The following is a 20,878-nucleotide window of genomic DNA, read 5'->3' on the forward strand; positions in this document are numbered from 1 at the left end:
ACAAGATCAAATTGAAAACCTTACATTTAATATGATCCCCGTTTTATTACATGTTTCTTTATGCCGCAAGCATCAGAACTGGGCGTTCTATTTAGGTTAGTAACGGGATATCTCGGAAAGGAAAGAGAAACAGGATATGAAAACTTGATCCAGAAGGAGGCTTTAATTGGGATGCATTGAGGGAGAAGAAGAAGAAGGACTTGTTTTTCATTGTAACCAACTAATGGACATACTGAGAAAAGAAAGAGAGTAAGAGAATAAGTTAGAGAGAGAGGATAGTTGTAAGGCCATTGAAAATTCCCATTTGCTGGGGCATCTAATCAGTAATCAAAGATGGTAGTTTTTTAAATCATTCAACGTGATCGACCAACTATTTGAATGTCAGATATCATTAATGTAATCAGCCTTGGCATTTTTTATTTGTGTCCCCTGTCTCAGTTTTAGCTTTCAGATACCCGTGTACTCTCTATTGATTTGCAATACAAAGGTTACAATGATTTGTGCTATTAGTAACTTCGCCAGCAAGTTAAAGTCATGCTTTTAAGGTAACTATTATTGTAGTAATGTATGCATCATTATTGAATACTTGGAGAAAAGTAGATGTAACACTTGATGCAGTGTAACCCCAGCAGAAAAAGACAAGCTTATTTAAAAGCATTCATGAGATATAATTATTGAGCATAATGGAGGGGCGAATTTTTCATAATAGTTTGCTATCATAAATGAGTACGGTCAGTGCAATGCATACACTGTTGTATTTAATAACACATTGTGTTTCATTCCTTTGCTTAGAATAAACTTTTTCTATAAAAGGTAATTCATTGATGGAGAATAAGCGTAATTTGTGTAAGAGAAGCTGCTTGTATCATTCCCTGTGTCCTTCCCCTTTCTCTTCTCGCTCTGTAAACAGCTGGACTCATTATTAAGTTGAATATGACGAGAAAAGCCAAGAACAGGCAACAATGTTGGTAGAACTGGATCAGCACGTTAGAATTTAAATTAAAATTTCTAACAACCGGGTTTTTCTCCTTACTTTTATAGCTTTGTGTATTATTGATAACAAGTGTACAAGATGTATTTATTGGTGTAATAAAAGTTACATTTGCATATGCAGTTATATCCAAGTTTTATACCCAAGGAAAAGGACAGAGAACAAAGAAAACCTATGAGGCTTCTAAAAGAGACGAGTCATGTTGTTCATACACTGTTTTCCCATTATCAAAGTTGTACGCCCTCATTTATAAATCTGTGATGACCAAAATCAACAGACAGCATGTCATGGACAAGGAACCAGGTATCATGGCTGTGTAAATAATTTCAGCATGATGCTGCTTATCAAATATATATAGCTCCTGTGACACTTTCTTATGCCTACCATTGCCCTGGGAAATGATCCTATGTACTTTCTATCAAATGAGATTTACTGAATAATGTGCAATAGTAACAAAAAAAACAGCCGAGTCTTTTAACAAGGGATGCGATCTGTGCCACTTGAGAAATCCCATGATTCTAATAGACGTCTGCAAACAATGAACTTACAACAGCCTTCACATGTTACAGGCGTATGACCTAATACAGAGTTTACCGCGCGAGAAGCAATTACTTGAAGGCAGTGCTTTAAAGTATACTATCACTAGTTTCTGAGCTAATCTTTTCGGAAATAGCTTGTTGATTAGAAATTAAAGCACATGTGATCAAGCTCCTTACCTGAAATAAGAGTCTTATCCATAAACTATGACAACGTAACCTAGAAGAGAGACAGCACCTTCACTAGCAACCGTTTTTTTCAATAGCAGCGGACAATCCTGTTTTTTTCTTCTTCTTACAAAATAATCAATTATTATTATGGTATACAAAAGCCATGTAGTCATTTACCCGTGGACGAGGCGCTCGTTTCACCACCATCCAAGTCTTCTGAAAAGATCCGAAAACGGAATATGATGAAAACAGTAAAAAGATGGATGGCAGCTGCGGCACAACCTCGGGTAATCCATGTATTGAGTCCATTTCATTATGGTGAACTTGCGTATTTTCTCTTGGGCACAATCAACTCTATGAATGTTGGTAGAAAAAGTAGCCATCATCCATTTTACAAGGCCAACAGCTAATACAGACAATCTACAGCGGCTTTTCGGATTTCTTTCAAAAGCATTGCCTTGTATCATAACCTGGTTTTCTCTTTAAATACTAATTAAATGTTGTCTATACCAATAGAGTGACAATTGCGTATCAAATGGAAAGGGCTTGTAAGATATTAGCTGTTGACAATGGATATTCGATTAGTAATGGCCATCTTACGGAAAAACCATTGCTCATCTTTCAAAATAAATATTATGCACAAAGAAAGGAAAAACAATAGATTACGAAAGGTTGGCGCCTTTATATAAGGAACCCATTTGAATACGATATTTGTTTTACTGAATGATCTCAATGAAGGTTGGAATTCCAGTTTTATTAGCTTGTGGCTTCAAATTTGGGCAGTGTACGACCTTCATTTTGGGAAAGAGTGCAATGCATGCACATGACTGAGCAGATTGCTTTTAACCATTGGTAAAAGATGGGTATTGTTTATGCCTATGGACTTTTTCTCTTTATTTCTATAAAACCCATACATACATGGAATGCTTATCACCTTTGTATCTAATCTACGGCTTTGTGTTTCTGTAAGTGCAAAGGGGATTTCATAGTTCCTCTTTTTTGTCAAATCATGAATTTTTGACTTAACGAAAACTCTTCGCTTATATTTGTGGAATTTGGAGAAGTGATAGGAATATTGTACAACTGTGTCTCCAATTGCAAGATTCCCAATATTGAACACAATATACAGAGACATTCTTATTCAATATCTTTAAAAAATCAGGGGGAAAAAGACAAAAAAATTGACAGAATTGCATGCCATTGTATATTAATTATAAGTTCATGTATACTCTTGGGCATATTGTCTATTTCTAATTTGGGAGAAGACAACCATTGTTTCCATCCTGTTGTTCAAAATAAATGCTGTTCCATGTATATTTTATACCATGACTTGCTATAAGGAAATATGTGTGTAACATGTCTGTTCTTTTAGTGAGAATGGTTACATTGAAACATCGTGTGAAATATATAATGCGCGGAAATTTGAGTTGCAAAATATATTCTATCATTGGACAAACGATATAAAATCAAAACCAGCAAAGGTTCGACCAAGGTCAACATAATCTCCATGGTAACAAAAATAACAAATAAATCAAAAGGTGTGAATTGCCATGGGGAATAAGAAAGGGCTGTTGTAAGGAATTTCCTTGTTTGGAAGGCCGATCTGTTCATTTCAAAGTCAAATAGTTAAAATAAGTAAGAATAGTAAGAAATGTATTAGAGGGGGGCCCGTATGATAGAAGGTAATTGGGGATTGGATCATTCTATGGACAATTAGCACTCTTCTTTTTTTTTTGGCTGGGGACATAAAAATAAAAATTCAGACATGTAGGGAGTTTAGTATTGAAACACATTGACCCACTTGCACCTTTCTTAAAATGTGAAAAGCAGCAATCTGTGATATTCCCTTTCTCTCTCTCTCTCTCTCTCTCTCTCTCTCTCTCTTGTTTATAACCTTATTCTTCCCTTTTCTTTTCTCTTTCTTTTTCTTTTCCATTATTATCACTACCCATCATTCGATTACAATGACAGAGATCAAAGGTAAGCTTATGACTACAATGAAACTGTACCCTTTTAATAATTTTTGTATATGTTTACAGTTAAAATATATTACACATTGCGCAACTCTAATTCTACTCGATTCACTACATTTACTATGACAACACACAGCAATCCTGCAGATGTATCCAAGATACCAGTGTCACTATCAAATTGTCTATGGTCCATTTGTTCCTCAAGGTATTATACATAACAGCAAACATTGTAACAATAAAATATAAACATGCACATAGTCCGGACATTATATGCAGAGATCATGATTTATCCATTTATACAGCAAATTTCTATGAAACAAATTCTAAAGAAAAATCAAGCATCATCTGGGAGGGACATGGCTTACTGTCATGGATCATTGAACAAGAGATACAAATATATGGCAAGCCAAATTATGCAGACAACTCAATAATTGATGTCTATATTGATCTTCAACCGGTAATTGTTTACATTGTCCTAAAATGCACAAGGGCACGCGTGTATTGGGCGTTTCATACTTATATCAATAATAGACTATGAAATGGGCAAAAGACGACTTCTTTTCAGCTTTAAAATCCAAATCATTTCAACAAATTAAATCATGCACATCAACTCCTTTACATCCAATATGTAAATGTTACACTACTGATGACCCATACCCACGACTTACACCTTCTCCTCCACAAAGATTAATCGAAAAAGGAAACGAAGCCGATAAAAAACAATCGGATCAATTACCAACATTGCCATCACTATCCTCCGTACCTGTCTTTCGCCCTGAGCCTATATTTCCTTCCTATCAGTCAAAAGAACTACCTTCCTTACACACAACTGGCACTGATATCAGAAAATCTGCTTTTACTTCCATCACCGAAAGATCCTCTTCATCTTCACCAGAGACGGTTGAACAAGAACAACAAAACAAAAGACGAAGAAAGACGCCAAATGTTTATGCAGATGCGCCACTTTATTCGAAACAAGTCAGTACTACCGTCAGAACATATTATGAAGTAGAAAAAGATAGCCAAGGTGCCTACATTTTGCCTGTCGAGATTGATTCTTGGACAGTGATTAACTTGGGCACGGTTGTATATGATAGGCCAGCTTATCACAACCAAAGATATATATATCCTGTAAATTATACTGTTCGCAAGTAAAGTATCATTCTATTTCATCAAATTTTATACTTATTCGATTCTAGATGGTACCGAAGTATGGTGGATCCTAAGAGTGATACACAATATACTTGTCGTATATTAGATAATGGAAGAGAACCTAAATTTGAAGTGACAGCAGATGATTGTCCAATGACTTACTCAGGTCCTACGCCGACCACAGTTTGGACAATTATTGTTCGGTATGTTATCAAATGCGTTACACCTACATTTATATTCACATAGAACCAAATATAGACGAGCATTTGCAATCAGGAATCAAGAATATGGCCATAACCCAGTTGGGCCAGATTTCTTTGGATTACGTAAAAATACGATTGCCAAAATGATACAAGACTTACCAAATGCTTCAAAATGTTCTCAATATGTCTGGCAAACGTTTGAACCTGCGCGATTTAACAAGCCAGGCAGAAGCCGTCGTAGGGCAGCAACAGATGTCATGGGCGGTGTCAATTATAACTTGACCAATGGTAGATTATTAAACAATGTACCTACTCAATATGCTTCAAGATATGAACGAAATCAAAAATACAGGCAGCCATCTACCTCAAGCTCTTCTAGTTCCTCTTCTCCTGTAAATCGACCTTCCATCACTTCTTCACCCCCTCCACCTCCTTTGCCTCATTTACCTTAATGTACATATCATTGTCGTTGTACAACTGCCAAAAAGCTTAAATCTGTGTAATTTCATATGAATCGTGTATTATGCATCGTAATGGTCTGTCCTGTTCCTTATACGGGAATTTAAATATGCGGTTATTAAATATTTTACAGTGCTCACTGCACCAATTTGCGTCTTTATAATTTTTTTGCAAAACCTCAATTTGCGTTTTTGGCTTGTAACACTACCGGTTACGGTGACGCTACCGGCGACGCCCGGCGAAAAAATAGATTCCATCGGTAACGCTACAGGTGACGGCGCGTCTTTTCTCTCGCAAAATATTAATTTCTAGGAGTTTTTTCCTTTTTTTTTACTACAGAAAGAAGTCTTCCCACAGTGCGCTATCCTAAGGGACGTGCCCGGCCGAGACCCAAAGCTGTAGTGTGAGCTTGATAATGTAATCTTGAAGTTATCTTGCAAACGTGGGCTGACAGGGTTTTTCAACAGTTCATTGCTTCGGCAGAAATTAGTTGATTGTCCAGTGCATGAGTTCAAGTGGCCTACTACAGCTGCTTTTACAATACGCAGAAAAGTGAACACCACCCAACATCTTTTTGTTGGTAGGGATCTGGGGATATGCTTGTTTGGGGTCTGATAAACTTCTATCTTCTCGCAGTTGGCTCTGTTAATCAAAATAATTTAGGATTGCTTTGAGAACTAAAAGAAGTCTTTAGCCTTATATTGATTTTCTTCCAATAAAATATGGCGTTCGAGCCCCTTATTATTTTCTAACAAACTCTTTTATGTACAATTATGAGCCATGCTATAAAGTTTCTTGTACAATCTTTCCTTCCACATAGCAGGATTTTATATTCGTGTACGACAGTGCAGCTTCCATTGGATATTTGAGTTTAAATCCTCTGGCAAAGCTTCTTGTACATGGCGTTCAATTGTAAAGAAAAGAAACAAAATATACCACATTTGATGCTTCTATAAGCATTTAAAGTACATCTTTTTTTTTCGCATAAAAGAGACAATAGAAAAGAAGGAGCTTATTAAATGAGCAAATGTGTTTGTCTCTTTCTACTACATTACACTTAATTGTACTCATTGTGCTTCTAGATATACATTAGCTTGCCAAGTCATTGGGTTTAGTTGTATTCCTAGAATAGAATATTTGCGTTCGGTCATAATATTCCGGTCAAATACGGTCTGTTTTACGAGCAATTCTGGAAACTCTTTTTTATACTCTTTCTGGCGCCGTTTTTCCTCTTCTCGTTGAGTTTCATGATAGTTTTTTTTTTTTTTTTTCATACCCATTATTCTATCAGCTGTTGTGTACAAATTTCAGAATTCTACTGTCCATGTGGCTGTACTTTTGAACTTTATATTTAGATTGTAGGATGATTCTTTTTCCTTAACCGTAGACTGTAGGGAATGTTCATTATTACCCTCTTTGATTAATTCAAGCCGCAGTCCGGAGCCTCGGGGAATCTTTATAGAACTTGGCTGCATGATGATATGAAGCTGCTGATAAAAAGAAAAGAGCGTGTTCAATTGTTACATGTTTGACTAACACTTTTAGGTTCTCGCAAAAGGGAGCACGTGTATCGTAAGTAAAAAGAAAAAAAAAACTATATATAGTGCCCATTCATTCTATGTAAAGAAAGTAAAAGTGCTTAATTGCTATGTATCTGTCAATATCCGAGTCAAGCATTGTCATTAATTGATACGTAAGCCCATACAAATACAAGAGAGGAAATAGCAGTACTATAATTATTGTAGCGCCGTTTTGATCGCATTAGAATATACAAAAATTAACAGTGACATCTAATGAGCATCAACTACAACTGTCAAAGTGGATGGCTATCAAATACGGCCCTAAAAAGTACATTTTGCTATTCTGAGATCTAATTCACAGATCATTGACATTCAGTTACCAAACATTGAGGTAACATTCAACAAAAATTTTATTCTTTGTTGGATTCCCAAAAAAGTGAACTAGTCTGGAAAAGTCTAATTCTGAAATTATTTATTGGCGTACTATAGTCATGACAGCATTTTTTCGTCACTATGCCATTTTACTTTAAGCAACATTGGCTCGTGAAGAGTGGCATGTCACAGTGAGCACAAGCTGACATTTGCATATGGCTCTTAAACAACGGTTATCTACCCAACGAATTGACATGCTTGTCCTTTATTCAGTACAAGAAAAAGAGGAGGTAAATGCATAATGAAATGCAATGGCCATTTATCAAAACAAAATAAAAAGGACGGAGCGAACTATTTAAAAGGTAAAAGGGTATAAAAATAAATATCATCCAACAGTTCCGCTTAAAGTTTATTTATAACACTTTCTTTTTTACCCGCCTTCCGCTGTCCACCCCTTTTCTTCTCTTTCTCTTTCACTTTTCCATCTTGACAGTACAGCATGCTCGCTATCAAAAATAAATTGAAAAGCTCTGCAAGCTCAATTAAATCAGCAAGGAGCAACAATCAGCAATATTTCATGAATAACTCCACGCCTGTGCTGTCGCCTAGAGTGTCCAACGCAAGCTGCAGCACAAGCACGAGTGGTAGTACAACTAGTCTTCCCAATATGCCTCCAACGCCTCCTACACATCTTGTTAGTACAAGTGATATCTTTTTAAATCACACCCATTTAAAGCCTGGAAACAATGCTGAGCTACTGGATTACGAAAAGACAATCAATATGTATCGAGAGAATGCAAAGCATATAAATGATCCAAACATCCAATGGGATCTTGCTACTTATCTTTATGAATCTTCCAAGGCAACTGGCAACAAAGTGTACATGCAGGAAGCTATCAAGATCTTAAAGTCCTTATCTCTTAAAGGTCACGGTGAAGCACAATATTATCTGGCCAATATCTATGCTTCAGGCAATCTATCTAAATCTCACAAACCAGACTTCAACCATGCCTTTCCTTTATTTGTACAAGCTGCTAAACATCAACATCCTGACGCTGCATACAGGTAATGTGGTTTACATATAGCTTATGTCATACATGAGTGCAAGAGAGAGAGAGAGTCCAGGGCAAACGCAACTAACCTGCAACCAATTAGAACTGCAAAGTGTTATGAAGATGGTCTAGGCTGCTTAAAAAACAAGTCAAAAGCATATCAATACTACAGGTGACAGTGATTTTATTAATCTATTTTTTTTAGTTTCTAATATTACGTGCTAATATAGGCTTGCAGCCACATTAAATCATCCTGGTGCAATGTATCGATTAGGCTTGGCTGAACTCAATGGCGATTTGGGTCTAAAACGTAATGTGCGTGACGGCAATAAATGGCTGAAAAGATCTGCAGATGCTGCTACCCCCGAATATCCTCATGCGCTTCACGAACTTGGTTTATTGCACGAAAAGGGACTAGACGATATCATCTTTAAGGATCCTAAGTATTCAGTTCAACTTTATGCTAGAGCTGCAGAATTAGGGTATGCTCCTTCTGCTTATCGACTCGGTCAGTGTTTTGAGTATGGTTATCTAGGTTGCCCTAAAGATTCAGTCACTTCTGTATATTACTACACAATTGCTGCTAAGCGTGGTCATCCAGACGCGGCATTTGCTCTCTCCGCATGGTATCTCGTCGGTGATGGCGATCGATTGCAAGTGTCGGAAGAGAAGGCGTTAGAGTGGGCTAGACTCTCTGCAGAAAAGGGTTTGCCTAAAGCGGAATTTGCTTTAGGTTACTTTGCAGAAATGGGTATAGGACGACCAAAGGATATAAATGAGGCCATGGTATGGTATAAAAAGGCAGCTGATCATGGCAACGAAAAGGCAACTCGACGACTAAAAGAGAAAACACCCCTTAATATAAACAAAAACTTGCCTGCTGTGGCTACAGAAGCAAACTAATTTTATTTATATTTTTATTTAATTTATGACTCTTGTAAATACACTCACATATACACATTTATATATCTCATCATACTATCTTTATTATTCTATGCATTCCACGAATGTGTGTGTACACGCGTTTCTACCATAAAAATAAAAGGGAATGTTTATCACAGATATCGTTTACCTCTATCAGAAATCCAGGTCGAAAATGCTAGTTTAATGATTCCATAACGCTCACTACTCCTGGTATAAAGCTAGTTACTGCCTGCTGAAATGCATTCTCTGCTTTATTTCCTCTATGAAATGATGGCGTCCACGTAAATACCCTACGAAAAATACTGCTTTTGTGGCAGCTTTTCTTTTAAACCTAGTGTCTTTCTTTTTGGGAAACATTACATACACCAGAAGTTAGACTAATTCTACGGGCGCTACCTCTACCCATTACTTATGATGCCTTCCAACAAAACCTTTGAATGTGTGACGCCACGCTAAGCATGGCTTTATAAAATGGCCATCTTGGTTTGTTTCTTTTCAAGAAGAAAGAGATAATTTTATGTTGCCAACCCGATTAACAAAGACCACTTATGATAAATTCGTATTTACATTATTTAGCTTATTTTTTGGTGCATGTAGCGTTGGCCATTGAAAATATTATGATTAGGGCTTATAGTACTTCAGGCTTTTACTGAAACAGACTTTGCAAGCATATGCTTCTCCTAAAGCGATGTACTGAATATGATGTTGAAAGAAGTGAAAAAAGTAAATGTTTGTAAAAAAAGAAACCCTAGCGCTTTTCTTTTTAAAGGTTCAATTTATACTAAAGTATCAAGCGATGAAAAGCTACAATCTGAACATGTGGATATGGTTGAAAAGCTAAAGATGTCAACAAAAGCTGTGCAAAATGTAAGACATAATGTAGTTAACGATTATTGGAAATTTCAAGTAGAAGAGCTTTATAAAGAAGTTGTGTTGAGTAGTAATTATGAAGAGCAACTTGCATCAAATTTTCATTTAGAAATACAAAGAAGATAAAGGCCGATAGTAGTAGATGTGGTTCAAAGAAGAGGAAAAGAAATATGGCTTCATTTTAAGAAAAAGCAGTGTTTTTCGTGGGGTATTTACGTAAGACGAAATGATGGCATGACGTCCACCAGATTCCAATGCTCGCTTTGTTCTATCGCAGGACTGGATTCTGTCTTGTCCATCTTTTCTTTATCATCATTTTCCATCTCTTCATCACTGTCCAAGTAGAGCAATAAATCGTCTAATTGATCTGAGGATCGATCGATTGCGTGCTGTGACCTGTATCGTAGTGCAGTCATTCTGAGCACTTGCTGAAACTCTACAGGGAATTCTAGATCTCTTATGCCTTTGTATACAATGGCATGCGATTGCCTATAACAACCATTAGTATCGTCCTCCTATGTCCCTATGACACCTTTATTTACATGCCAAGTTTAGATGAATAACAGCAAGCCATTAAACCTTGTAGTGTGTTTGCTACTTGACTAAGTGATATTTCTATTCCTTGGGTATAACATAAATAAGCAATATCATAATTTAGCATAGCCATGCCAATCACGAATCGTCGAAAATTTCTATCTTCATCATCCAAGAATAGAGGCATCTTGTTGTTGTTGTGCCATAGTTTTGCATTTGGCGTCGCAATACGGATATAGGAATGAATTCCCTTTTGGAAAATCATGAAGGGTAATTTGATGCCCAGGTAGTGAACGATTAAGCGTAGCATATGCGTAACCAGGTTTATTGGAGCATTTAGTTCTTCTTTTGGATATTCTATTGTCATATATATAAAAGGTGATTATGTGTGTGCATATAACAAAGATACTGCTTACTGGATACATCAATGAGCTTAGTTGGTAAAGTTACGCCGCATATATACAAATCCTCTTTATTTAACAAGCTCATCGGCCTTTTACTAAATGGTGCTCTATCATCCTCTATAGGTGTTGTTGGTGCTACAGTTTCCTCAATCACGCCTGGTTTTAGTTCAAATAAAGACGCTACTTCCTTGACTAAGATCCTTCTTGTCCCTACTGTCATCTTGTGCAGACGTTGCCAAGATCTTATCATGTCTATATTGTTCTTTTCTTTTAACCGTGCTATACTATTCTTATATCTAGCCTCAGCCAGGTCTAATGCGCGTCTTTTAGCCTCTATAGTCCGCTTTAAATCGGATATCCGTGTTGTTTCTAAACAAGAAAGTTAGCATAAGATATGCATGTATATATATATATACTTAATGCCTACTTGAGTGAATCTCTTTTGTAAGTTGAACCTGTTGTGTTTGTATTGTTTGTAAGCCCATGCATAACTTATTTTTCTTTGCTAAAAGTGCTTGAATCACACTGGCACGATTAAGAAATAATGTTGCTTGTTGGACAACATGATTCTTTTCATTCGTAGCAAGTTCTTTTTCTTGTTTATGCTCTGCTAATCTAGACAATTATTTTTAAAATCCTTTCAAGTCTACAGCCTTCATTCTTTACTTTTCTTCAATGCAATCTACACAGTAGAATTTACGACTTGCAACATGGCAATATTCACAATTCATTATATAATAACTTGTTTATTATTAAATACAACTGTAAAGAAATAGAAAAGGGAAAAAAAAGAGAAAGAAAGAAAGAGAGGCAAGATTCATGCCCTCTTCTATTTGTTCATGTGATTTAAAATAACGACTTGCTTATTGGATGTACATGCTGCTAACTTTTCTCCGTTTTTACTAAAGTGTACTTCAAATATACCTCCATCTGCCTTGTATGTCTTCTTTAATGTACCATCCTAAATGAACAAAGGTAAGTATATATATATATATATGAATATTATCTTCATTTACCTTTGTATCCCAAACATTCAATACTTCATCAAAGCTACCAGAGGCTAATAGACTAGCATCAGGACTAAATGAGATAGAATACACTGCCTCTGTATGATTATTCAATACATAGAGACACGTTCCACTCAGCGCATCCCAAAGACGTACGGAGGAATCGAAACTGGCAGTGGCCAAAATCTTGGCGCCATCCTTTTGTTGATTAGGAGCCCATTGCAAGGTATAGATTTGCAAAGTATGACCCTTAATCTGCTGTATTGGTTTATCAGATGATAATGACCAAATCTTGGCTGTCATATCATCTGAACAAGAGGCCAAATATTGACCAGATGGGTCCCAACGAACAGCATTGACTTCATCTTCATGACCCACCCATTTCTTTAATGGTTTTGTTTGTCCAATTTTACAAACATAAATTGTTCTATCTGACGAGCAAGAAGCAAACGTTGTGTTATCCATCCAGTCCACATCGAGAATAGCTACTATAGATAAGTTTTCTTAGTAAATGTTTATAGCAATTTTTCTTCTTCTTTGCCATTACGCATATGATGTTCAAACTGCTGCTTCATTTCTCCAGTTTCAGGGTCCCAAACGATCGTTGTTGTGTCTGCACTGCCGCTCAATATAAGATCTCCTTTCATATTCCATTTTAAGGAAAAGATCGGCCCTCTGTGCTGTGCCATAACAAAACGTAATTGACCTTTTTGTGTCCAAATCCTTGCTTGTCCATCATACGACCCAGTGACTAATAAGGTACCTGTTGGCTGCATAATAAAGGTTCATTATTTGTTATATTTTAAAAATAGTATTTCTCTTACATTCCAATCTAGTGTTGTTACATCCTTATTATCGTTCAAGTTGGGTAAATGATTCAGTGTGATAGAATTGGCTGCTTCGTTCTTGTCTTCTGGTACATGCCATAGTCTTGCTGTTGCATCTCCAGAACTATTAAAAGGCGTGCATTAGATAAGAATGACATCTATGAATGTAAAATTACCCCGAAGCAAGAAGAGACGTAGTTACAGGATTCCAAGCACAAGAAAACACTTCGCTTTTATGTCCCTTTAATATAATAACGTCATCCGGATCAACCTCTGTGATTTTCGTTGGTAACGATGACTCTGATGTCGTATTCGCAGGTATTATTGGATTATTCTCTGCCATATCTTCGTCTTCTTTTATCACCTTCTTCACTGTCTCATTTTCCTCTTTTATTGACTCTTCGTCGTCTCCCACGTCCTTCCTTGCTCTTTTCTCTCGTTCTTTTTGTTGTTTTTTCTCAGTTTCCTTTCTTTGCCTCTTTGTTGTTCTCACAGGTTCCGTGTTGAATGTGTTTCCGGTTAATTCACAGTGATGAGGTTCTAATAACGAGAATGGAACGGTGCATTCCATCAATTCGCCTTCTTCATTCATATGTGCTTCTATTTCCATAAACTGAAGGCCTTTGTGAATGATGTTTATTAATGCTCCTGGCTGAATGTGTGTATCTCTATAAGCTGATTTCTCTACTTGACTCTCATATTGAAACGCAAATGAAGTATGTCGAAAACCTGATAATGAATAACAATAATGTTAGTTTAGAACAAGTCGTATTCTTTTTAGTTTTATACCTGATTCCTGCAAATATTTGTAAATTATTATGTTTACTTCTTCACTTGTAAGCACCATTCTTCAAATGCACGCGCGTGGGTGAGGGTAAGAGAAAAAAGAGACTTTTTTAAAATAAGAAAACAGTGGGTGTGGTAATTACTCTAGGGAAGAGTGACTTGCAATGTCTTTGCGGAGAATTAATAAATACACGCACACACAGAGAGCATTGAAATGTATGATGATTAAATACTTACATTATAAAGAGGATTTATAAGAGAAAAAGAGAAACAAGAAAAGTGAGTAGATATGTAAAGAAGTTATTAATATCTTTTCCGAAATGTGTCCTGGGTTGGGCTGGCGATAACCAGCTCGGAAAAAGCAAAGAAAGAAAAAAGGGAGAGAGAGAGCAAGAGACAAGAGAAGAGCCAAAGAAGCGGAAAGGGTTGAAGGAGTGTATGGGACCAAATTTTGGTAAGAACCAGACTATCCCCAGCCAACACCGGGTTAGTTTCGATGGTTAATCTATAATACTACACGTCAGTTTCTTACAAGAGTAAAGAATATAACGTACCTTAGGGTTAGCTGGGGAATAGCTGGTCTTACTTTTTGGTCCAAAGAAAAGAAAAGAAAAATGTCAAAATCAGACTATTTATACAAGGTCTCTAACAGCTTTTCATTTTGTATAAAGCCTTGATCACGTTTATCTTTTCTTCTCTCAAAAAGACAAAATTCACTGCCTTTTTAATAATAAAGAAAGTGCTGATAATCAACTAAAATGTAATTGTTATTGATCTTGTAATGTGCGAATAATTTATGAAAATGGTGTATAATCCAGCAGATTACTCCAAGTTATGGACGAAGATCACTCGTTGCAGTGTCACTCAACTCATTTTTCGCAAGATGCCTGCCCAGTTTTGCTGGATGATGTCAAAGATGCTCTTAGACAGCTGCCGTCTAAGAAGGCGCCAGGCCCTGGTCATCTCCGGCAAGAGATGCCCACTACTCTACAGCCCGCCCTTGCCCCAATACTGCTGTTTCTGTTTCAGCTATGCTGGACATGGTCTTACACACCTGCTGATTGGCGTTTGGCCCAAGTAGCACCGATTTACAAGAAGGATGACCCGAATGAGCCTGGCAATCATCGACCTATTAGCCTCACGTCTGTCTTCTGAAAGCTGTTAGAACGTAGTATCCATCACTTTCTGCTTGACTACAGTCTTCCTTTGGACATAGCCCAAGACGGGTTCCGCGAATCTAGAGGATCTCTAGATCAAGCCCTTTACCTAGCTGAGATATGCAACATTCTCCGTCGTCAATACCGCATAACCCCAGTACTGGCATTCTTGGATATCAAGTCAGTATACGACACTGTGGGTCGCCGCCAAATATGGCACGCACTAGAAAAAACAGCACCTGCGGCACTCGTTAGCCTACTGCGAAACTTATTGACGAGGTCCAAATAGAAGTGCTGCTCAACAATGCAACATATACCCGCTTCTCGCCAGTCACCGGTGTCCTACAAGGGTCAATCCTCTCTCCGTTGTTGTATTCTATATACATTAACGAGTTGCCTCGCCTTCTGCGCCCACAACCTATAACTACGGGCGCTTCCTCTGCAGAACTTATCCTCCAGTTGAACTGCCTCCTCTATGCTGATGACGTGGTTCTCATAGCTGATAAAGCCGACATGCCAAATCTCCTCAAATCTTGCGAAGATCATAGCTACAAGCTTGGGTACCGATAGGACACAAGTAAATGCGTTATATTAGACCCAACGCAACTGCCTCCAAGTTACACCTTTTATGGCGAACCAATTCCAAAGCAACCTTCCTTTCCTTACCTCGGAATACCTTTTCGCCCTGGTGGCTATCTCTATACTGTTGCATTGGTCAATCAAAACAAGACTAAAGCCCTTGCCATTATGAACCAATTTTCAGCTATCGGTGTTTGACCTAAATGCTTTTTTCCCCTCCTTGGTACCCGCTTTTACAGCCACACTGTTCGTGCTCAACTGGAATACGGCCTGGCCATTACCAAGATCACTACATTCCTTAGCAAGCAGCTGGAAGATGCCCAAAACGTCTGTTTGCGTCGGATTTTCGGTGGCTTTCACACATCTTCTATCACGATAATGCTATATATGTTGAAGCTACCAGCCATGCAGGAACATACTTATACTCTACAGTCTCAGTTCCTCCTATGCTCCCTTGCTCTTCCAGAAGATGCTCTGTTATGCCGTCTTCTTTCACTTATCCGCTGACTCCGAAGCTACTCCCAATGGTATAAGCCCTCTAGGTCTTCCATTTGGAAGAGATATTCCCCCAACCCAGAGTCTCTGGATCGTCGCTCTTTAAGGTCGATGCAACGAGAATACTGCCAAGACAACCTCAACAATAAACGTTATACGCATGCCTCCGTTCTCCTTACGCACTGTTGCCCAACTATCTCTCTCGACCCTGTCCTATGGCTACCTATGTCCAAGCCTGAAAGAAGTCGCTGCATACGTTGGCGTCTTGGCTGGCTCCCTGGTGGTCGATACAAAACCTGCCCTCGGCGCCCTGGCCAACCCTTCACAAAGCCCATGCCATTCACTGTCTCCAGATGTACCGGACTCATGATAGCCCAAACCATTTCTGACCCATTATCCTTCCTTTTAAATACACTACCTACCAGAAAATATCGCTTTCCTAACATAACAATCGCGTGGACCATCCACTGGCCAACTATATGCAGAATCCTATATGAACTCGATTACCTATACCACGCTAAACTTCCGTCTACCCCGCCCACTTACCTCGGGCAAAGACTCAGAATGGCTTCTCTCTTCTCCTTCTCACTAGCGTATTTTATACCTGATCCCAAAAGGGTTTTTTTAGTCACCACTATCCTTCCTTTCTGAACTGCTTCAGGCGGGAAAAGATATAATATTACAATCGTGCGCTCATTAGAGGTTTTAATTGTTTATAAATAAAAATCTAATTAAATTATAATCTGGCATATCAAAATAAAACAATAAAACGAGTCATAATATCAATCGTCAATTTTCATGGGCGACAGCTGCATCATAAAGGTTGATAGGTTGTACAAAGCCTTCAATTGCTTTTGAATAAGCATAAAGGACTATTAAATCAGCTTATTGGCTTCTGAAAGACTAAGCACCCTATACTTTTAAAGAGAAAGCTCCCATCATTTATTTAGCTTTTATGTAAATAGGTCTTTAATATATTTATGTGTTAGACACGGGCTACTTCATGAGGAGTATATATTTCTTCAAGGTATTTAATATCTTCATTACTTAGCTTAACTTCCAGAGCATAAAGTAAATCATGTAAATGTGATTCTTTACCAACACCAACAATTGGAGAAGTGATGTATGGCTTGGATAACATCCATGCTAAAGCAATCTATAAAGAAGAAAATTGTTATTTACACTGCTAAGCATAGCTGCCATGGAGGTTTTTTCTTACCTGAGCTGGCGGACGATTGTATTTCTTTGCTAATTCAATGACCCTGTCAATAATTTCATCGTTGTTCTGGGCTTGCCTGTCTTGGAAGAGAGCCGGTATGTATCCATCCATTTGTAAGCGGATGGACTCTCTGTTCTTGCCAGTCAATAAGCCTCTAGCCAAAGGCGACCAAGGAATAATAGCAATACCACTGTCTTGACAATAAGGAACCATCTCTCGTTCTTCTTCGCGATAAAGTAAATTATACAGGTTTTGCATAGACACAAACTTGGCCCACCCTCTTCTTTCAGCAATAGCATTTGCCTTTTGGAATTGCCATGCGTAACCTGAGCTAGCGCCAATATATCGGACTTTACCAGAGCGAACCAAATCATTTAAAGCCTCCATGGTCTCTTCAAGTGGCGTTTCCTATATAATATAAAGATGGTCAAGATTACTTTGAGGTATAAAAGATTTCATTCTTACAGGGTCAAATCGATGAATTTGATAAAGGTCAATGTAATCAACATCCAGTCTCTTGAGGGAAGCATCCACAGCATCAAAGATATGCTTGCGGGACAGTCCTTTGTCATTAACGCCTTCAAGCTCATCGCCATGGGCCTTTTCAGCTATGACAGGAAAGAAAAGCTTGGTAGCAATAACGATACGAGATCTTGGCATATTGAACTTCTTTATAGCTTTGCCCAAAACGCGTTCACTCTCCCCATTTGAGTACATATTGGCAGTATCAAAGAAGTTGATACCAGCTTTATACGCTTTACCAATCAATTCAAGTGATTCTTCTTCATCCTTTACCCAGGCTAGCCACTTGGACGATCCATATGACATACATCCTAAACAGAATCGCGATACCTTCATACCCGTGTTACCGAAGCGGACATATTGCATCTGTGGAAGTGTGTTTGATTTTGATAACATGGCTGTAAATCTCTTTTGTATAAAGATAAAAAGAAGAGAAAAAAACATAACTTCAATGATATTTATATATTGTCTATGATTAATGCCAATCGCACGATCTGAACTGAATACGTAGATAATACCTTTTTTGTAAAAATCAAACGTCAGCAGTTCGTTTTTTTTTTTTGTATTGAAGTGTGGTCTTTATCAAACGTCAGCAGTACTACCTCATACTGTAGCTGGGTAAAGAACATCAACCCCACATGCAAGCAAGTCGGTGGTTACCTCAATATGTATTGACGCGTCTATACGTCTGAAACTATAACAGATCTCATGTTACTCCTTTTGTACATATTTTTACACCGTCTCTTAGTACCTAGATCAATTTCAATATGTCACAATTATCCCAGCTATTCATCCACATGGTCATAAGCTTCTCGAATGAATTAGACAATTCCTTTAGCTTCTTTTTGTGATACAACACATTCCTTACCTTTTTTTTTTTTTAGGCGGGACACGTAAACGTGTAACATTATGTCCAGCTGTATCTCTGCACTGCTTGAGCTTTAAAGTTCTACGTGCCTCATCAAGAAAGGAAATACAATGCTGCAGTGTCAAATAGCGGCTTTGCTTATTTCATTTGATGTTTTATAGTTGGTGACTACTACGCGCATGAGGAAATCCACGAGAAGGCTAATACTATGGGCGCTTCTTATGTTATCATTATGCAATTTCACGCTACCAAAGTCTTTACTTAACCTAAGGCTGTCCATTGATATAAAGTATGACTTTATTATAATTACTCTTGAATGATCTTGATTCTTTGCTGATTAAATTGACAGCATAGATAAAATTAAAATACAGCAATAACCGCGAATTTATAAAATCATGTTTAGTTTGAAGACGAACATAACTATGTAGTCATGGAACAAGCAGCCAGATCTCATAGAAAAAAAGCACTGTTGTAAAAAGCGATAGAAGCAGCAATATATACAGCAGAAAAAAAAAAGGGTCCATTCACCTATCAGAGAAGCAATAGAAAGTGTAAAAAATTAAAAGCACTTTATTTTGAACAGCAAGAAGAAAATGGCCGTGCTGAAAGCGAAGTCGTTCCTGCCCCCTTGACCGATATAATAGACAAAAAAAATGTGCGAAATAAGCAATATGAATAGTAATATGCTATTGAAAGAGGCACAAAACAAATAAGGCGCAGAAGGTAGCATCAACAAGGTCATAGCACCAGAGTTACTGGAAACAATTATTGTTTTTCAGAAGGCTGGATATTTACAACCCAATTTGAAGCGTATTACTGAAACAACACAGAAATTGATGAGTCTGTCATGATAATTATGATGGACAAGTATCCATGCAGTCAACAAGCACGCTTCCGCACGAGACATATGGTATCCCAGTTGAATTTCTTCCGTCACCAACGCCAATGTCTCTTGAATCCAAAGATCAAGCAGGAGTTCGTATGGTGGACTACACAGTTCACAAAATGGAATGGACAACATATCCTGACACATCAACCCACTATTCAAGTCTTTGCAAATTTCTCAAATCAAGGCTGGTGCATCGTTTACAATCAATGCTTTCTTCAAAGGAAATGAGCACCAACGGAACGTTGCTTACATATCAACATGTAATATTTGCCGAAGAAAAAAGTATTAAACGTAAAAGACAATGGGGCAAAAGAATAATGTATTTATGAAGTAAGTGTTCTATTGACATATGGTTATTGATGCGTAGAGGCTTTACTTTTCTATACTTTGTGGAGCTTTTCATTCAATGTCAAAGTGCTACCCTTGCAGTTATATCTCAATGAGGCTTCTAGACCATTTAAATAAGCGAGTCTCTAAGCTGATATATATTATGTATACGATGTATCTAGCGTGTAAATAGTTCCAGACTCTATCAAGTCTGTATTAAAGCACTACGCTTAAACACCACTCTTTCTCCAAAACGCTGGCCCTGCGTTGTTACTCCTGCTATTCAATACCTCAAATCTTGGGGATCCCAATTCATTTCTCAACAAGGTGCAGTTGACGGCGAAAGCTTGCTAGATCTTTGCTATGACTGGTTTTCTATGGCCCTCAGACTTGGAACACGTGGATGTAGACATGACTACGGTTTCGCCCGACAAGGTTTTCTGCGTATCGTGGCCCTCAAGGAGAAACGCCAAGACCAGCGTGTGAGGAAAATCATCACGATTCATTCACACATGGACTCTCTCCTATGTCCCGTAGTCGTTTCCGAGGAGTACAAGCATCGAATCGCCTCAGTCAGACTGTCACATTGCTCACTCTTTGTTCCCAGAGATCTACCGACTGCTCTCAGCTACTTCTGCCAATTTTAGTGCCTGCTCTGGATTAACAACAAAGATCACGTCTTACAAAATATAATGCTATGTAAACACAAATTTATCAAGTATTGAGCACATTACACGAGTAAGTGATCTTGATTGTTCCCACTCTCTTGTTTCTGCTTTGTCTCCTCTCTCACTCAAGAAGGTGAAGATTAATATTATTATTTTACTGTCTTTTTTATCGTACAAGTTTGAATAATAAAGAAAAGAGTGATAACAACAATCAAGATCACTTACTCGTGTAATGTATTCAATATGAATTCATATTTTTTGAAGAAAACAATGCAGTATACATTCTAATGTCCGCAATGGGTACAAACATGCGTTTTTTCTTTTTAGCTCAAGCCAACTTTTTTAGGCGTAAAAAATAGAGAGAGAAAAGGCG

The 20,878-nt window shown here is 37.7% G+C and overlaps 6 protein-coding genes across 6 annotated transcripts; 3 read left to right on the top strand and 3 right to left on the bottom strand.

Annotated features, from left to right (window-relative positions):
• The first annotated feature begins 4,834 nt into the window (after positions 1-4,834).
• On the top strand, positions 4,835-5,639 carry RHIMIDRAFT_2485 (uncharacterized protein). The gene is made up of 2 exons (XM_023610525.1): positions 4,835-5,026; positions 5,082-5,639. Exons 1-2 carry the CDS (start codon positions 4,884-4,886, stop codon positions 5,476-5,478), a joined length of 540 nt encoding a protein of 179 aa, XP_023470752.1. The 5' UTR covers positions 4,835-4,883; the 3' UTR covers positions 5,479-5,639.
• Positions 5,640-8,044: 2,405 nt separating this feature from the next.
• Positions 8,045-9,332, top strand: RHIMIDRAFT_284826 (HCP-like protein; the record flags this gene model as incomplete). The annotated part of the gene is made up of 3 exons (XM_023613212.1): positions 8,045-8,442; positions 8,533-8,601; positions 8,660-9,332. 3 exons carry the CDS (start codon positions 8,045-8,047, stop codon positions 9,330-9,332), a joined length of 1,140 nt encoding a protein of 379 aa, XP_023470753.1.
• Positions 9,333-10,260: 928 nt separating this feature from the next.
• Positions 10,261-11,969, bottom strand: RHIMIDRAFT_252830 (uncharacterized protein). The gene is made up of 5 exons (XM_023610974.1): positions 11,828-11,969; positions 11,589-11,776; positions 11,174-11,530; positions 10,766-11,114; positions 10,261-10,712 (listed from the first exon to the last, which is right to left on the bottom strand). The coding sequence occupies exons 1-5, from the start codon at positions 11,890-11,892 to the stop codon at positions 10,436-10,438; spliced, it is 1,236 nt and encodes a 411-aa protein (XP_023470754.1). The 5' UTR covers positions 11,893-11,969; the 3' UTR covers positions 10,261-10,435.
• Positions 11,948-14,094, bottom strand: RHIMIDRAFT_221291 (WD40 repeat-like protein). Its single transcript, XM_023607430.1, has 7 exons — positions 14,019-14,094; positions 13,785-13,949; positions 13,172-13,724; positions 12,993-13,119; positions 12,716-12,938; positions 12,178-12,656; positions 11,948-12,122 (listed from the first exon to the last, which is right to left on the bottom strand). The coding sequence occupies exons 2-7, from the start codon at positions 13,840-13,842 to the stop codon at positions 11,991-11,993; spliced, it is 1,572 nt and encodes a 523-aa protein (XP_023470755.1). The 5' UTR covers positions 13,843-13,949; positions 14,019-14,094; the 3' UTR covers positions 11,948-11,990.
• Positions 14,095-16,997: 2,903 nt separating this feature from the next.
• On the bottom strand, positions 16,998-18,119 carry RHIMIDRAFT_195660 (versiconal hemiacetal acetate reductase; the record flags this gene model as incomplete). Its single annotated transcript, XM_023606059.1, has 3 exons — positions 16,998-17,168; positions 17,232-17,639; positions 17,697-18,119. 3 exons carry the CDS (start codon positions 18,117-18,119, stop codon positions 16,998-17,000), a joined length of 1,002 nt encoding a protein of 333 aa, XP_023470756.1.
• Positions 18,120-19,779: 1,660 nt separating this feature from the next.
• Positions 19,780-20,657, top strand: RHIMIDRAFT_252845 (uncharacterized protein). Its single transcript, XM_023610975.1, has one exon. It carries the CDS (start codon positions 20,215-20,217, stop codon positions 20,482-20,484), a length of 270 nt encoding a protein of 89 aa, XP_023470757.1. The 5' UTR covers positions 19,780-20,214; the 3' UTR covers positions 20,485-20,657.
• The last annotated feature ends 221 nt before the right edge of the window (positions 20,658-20,878 follow it).

This window comes from Rhizopus microsporus (assembly GCF_002708625.1).
Source record: "Rhizopus microsporus ATCC 52813 unplaced genomic scaffold scaffold_1, whole genome shotgun sequence".
Lineage (NCBI taxonomy): Eukaryota > Fungi > Mucoromycota > Mucoromycetes > Mucorales > Rhizopodaceae > Rhizopus > Rhizopus microsporus.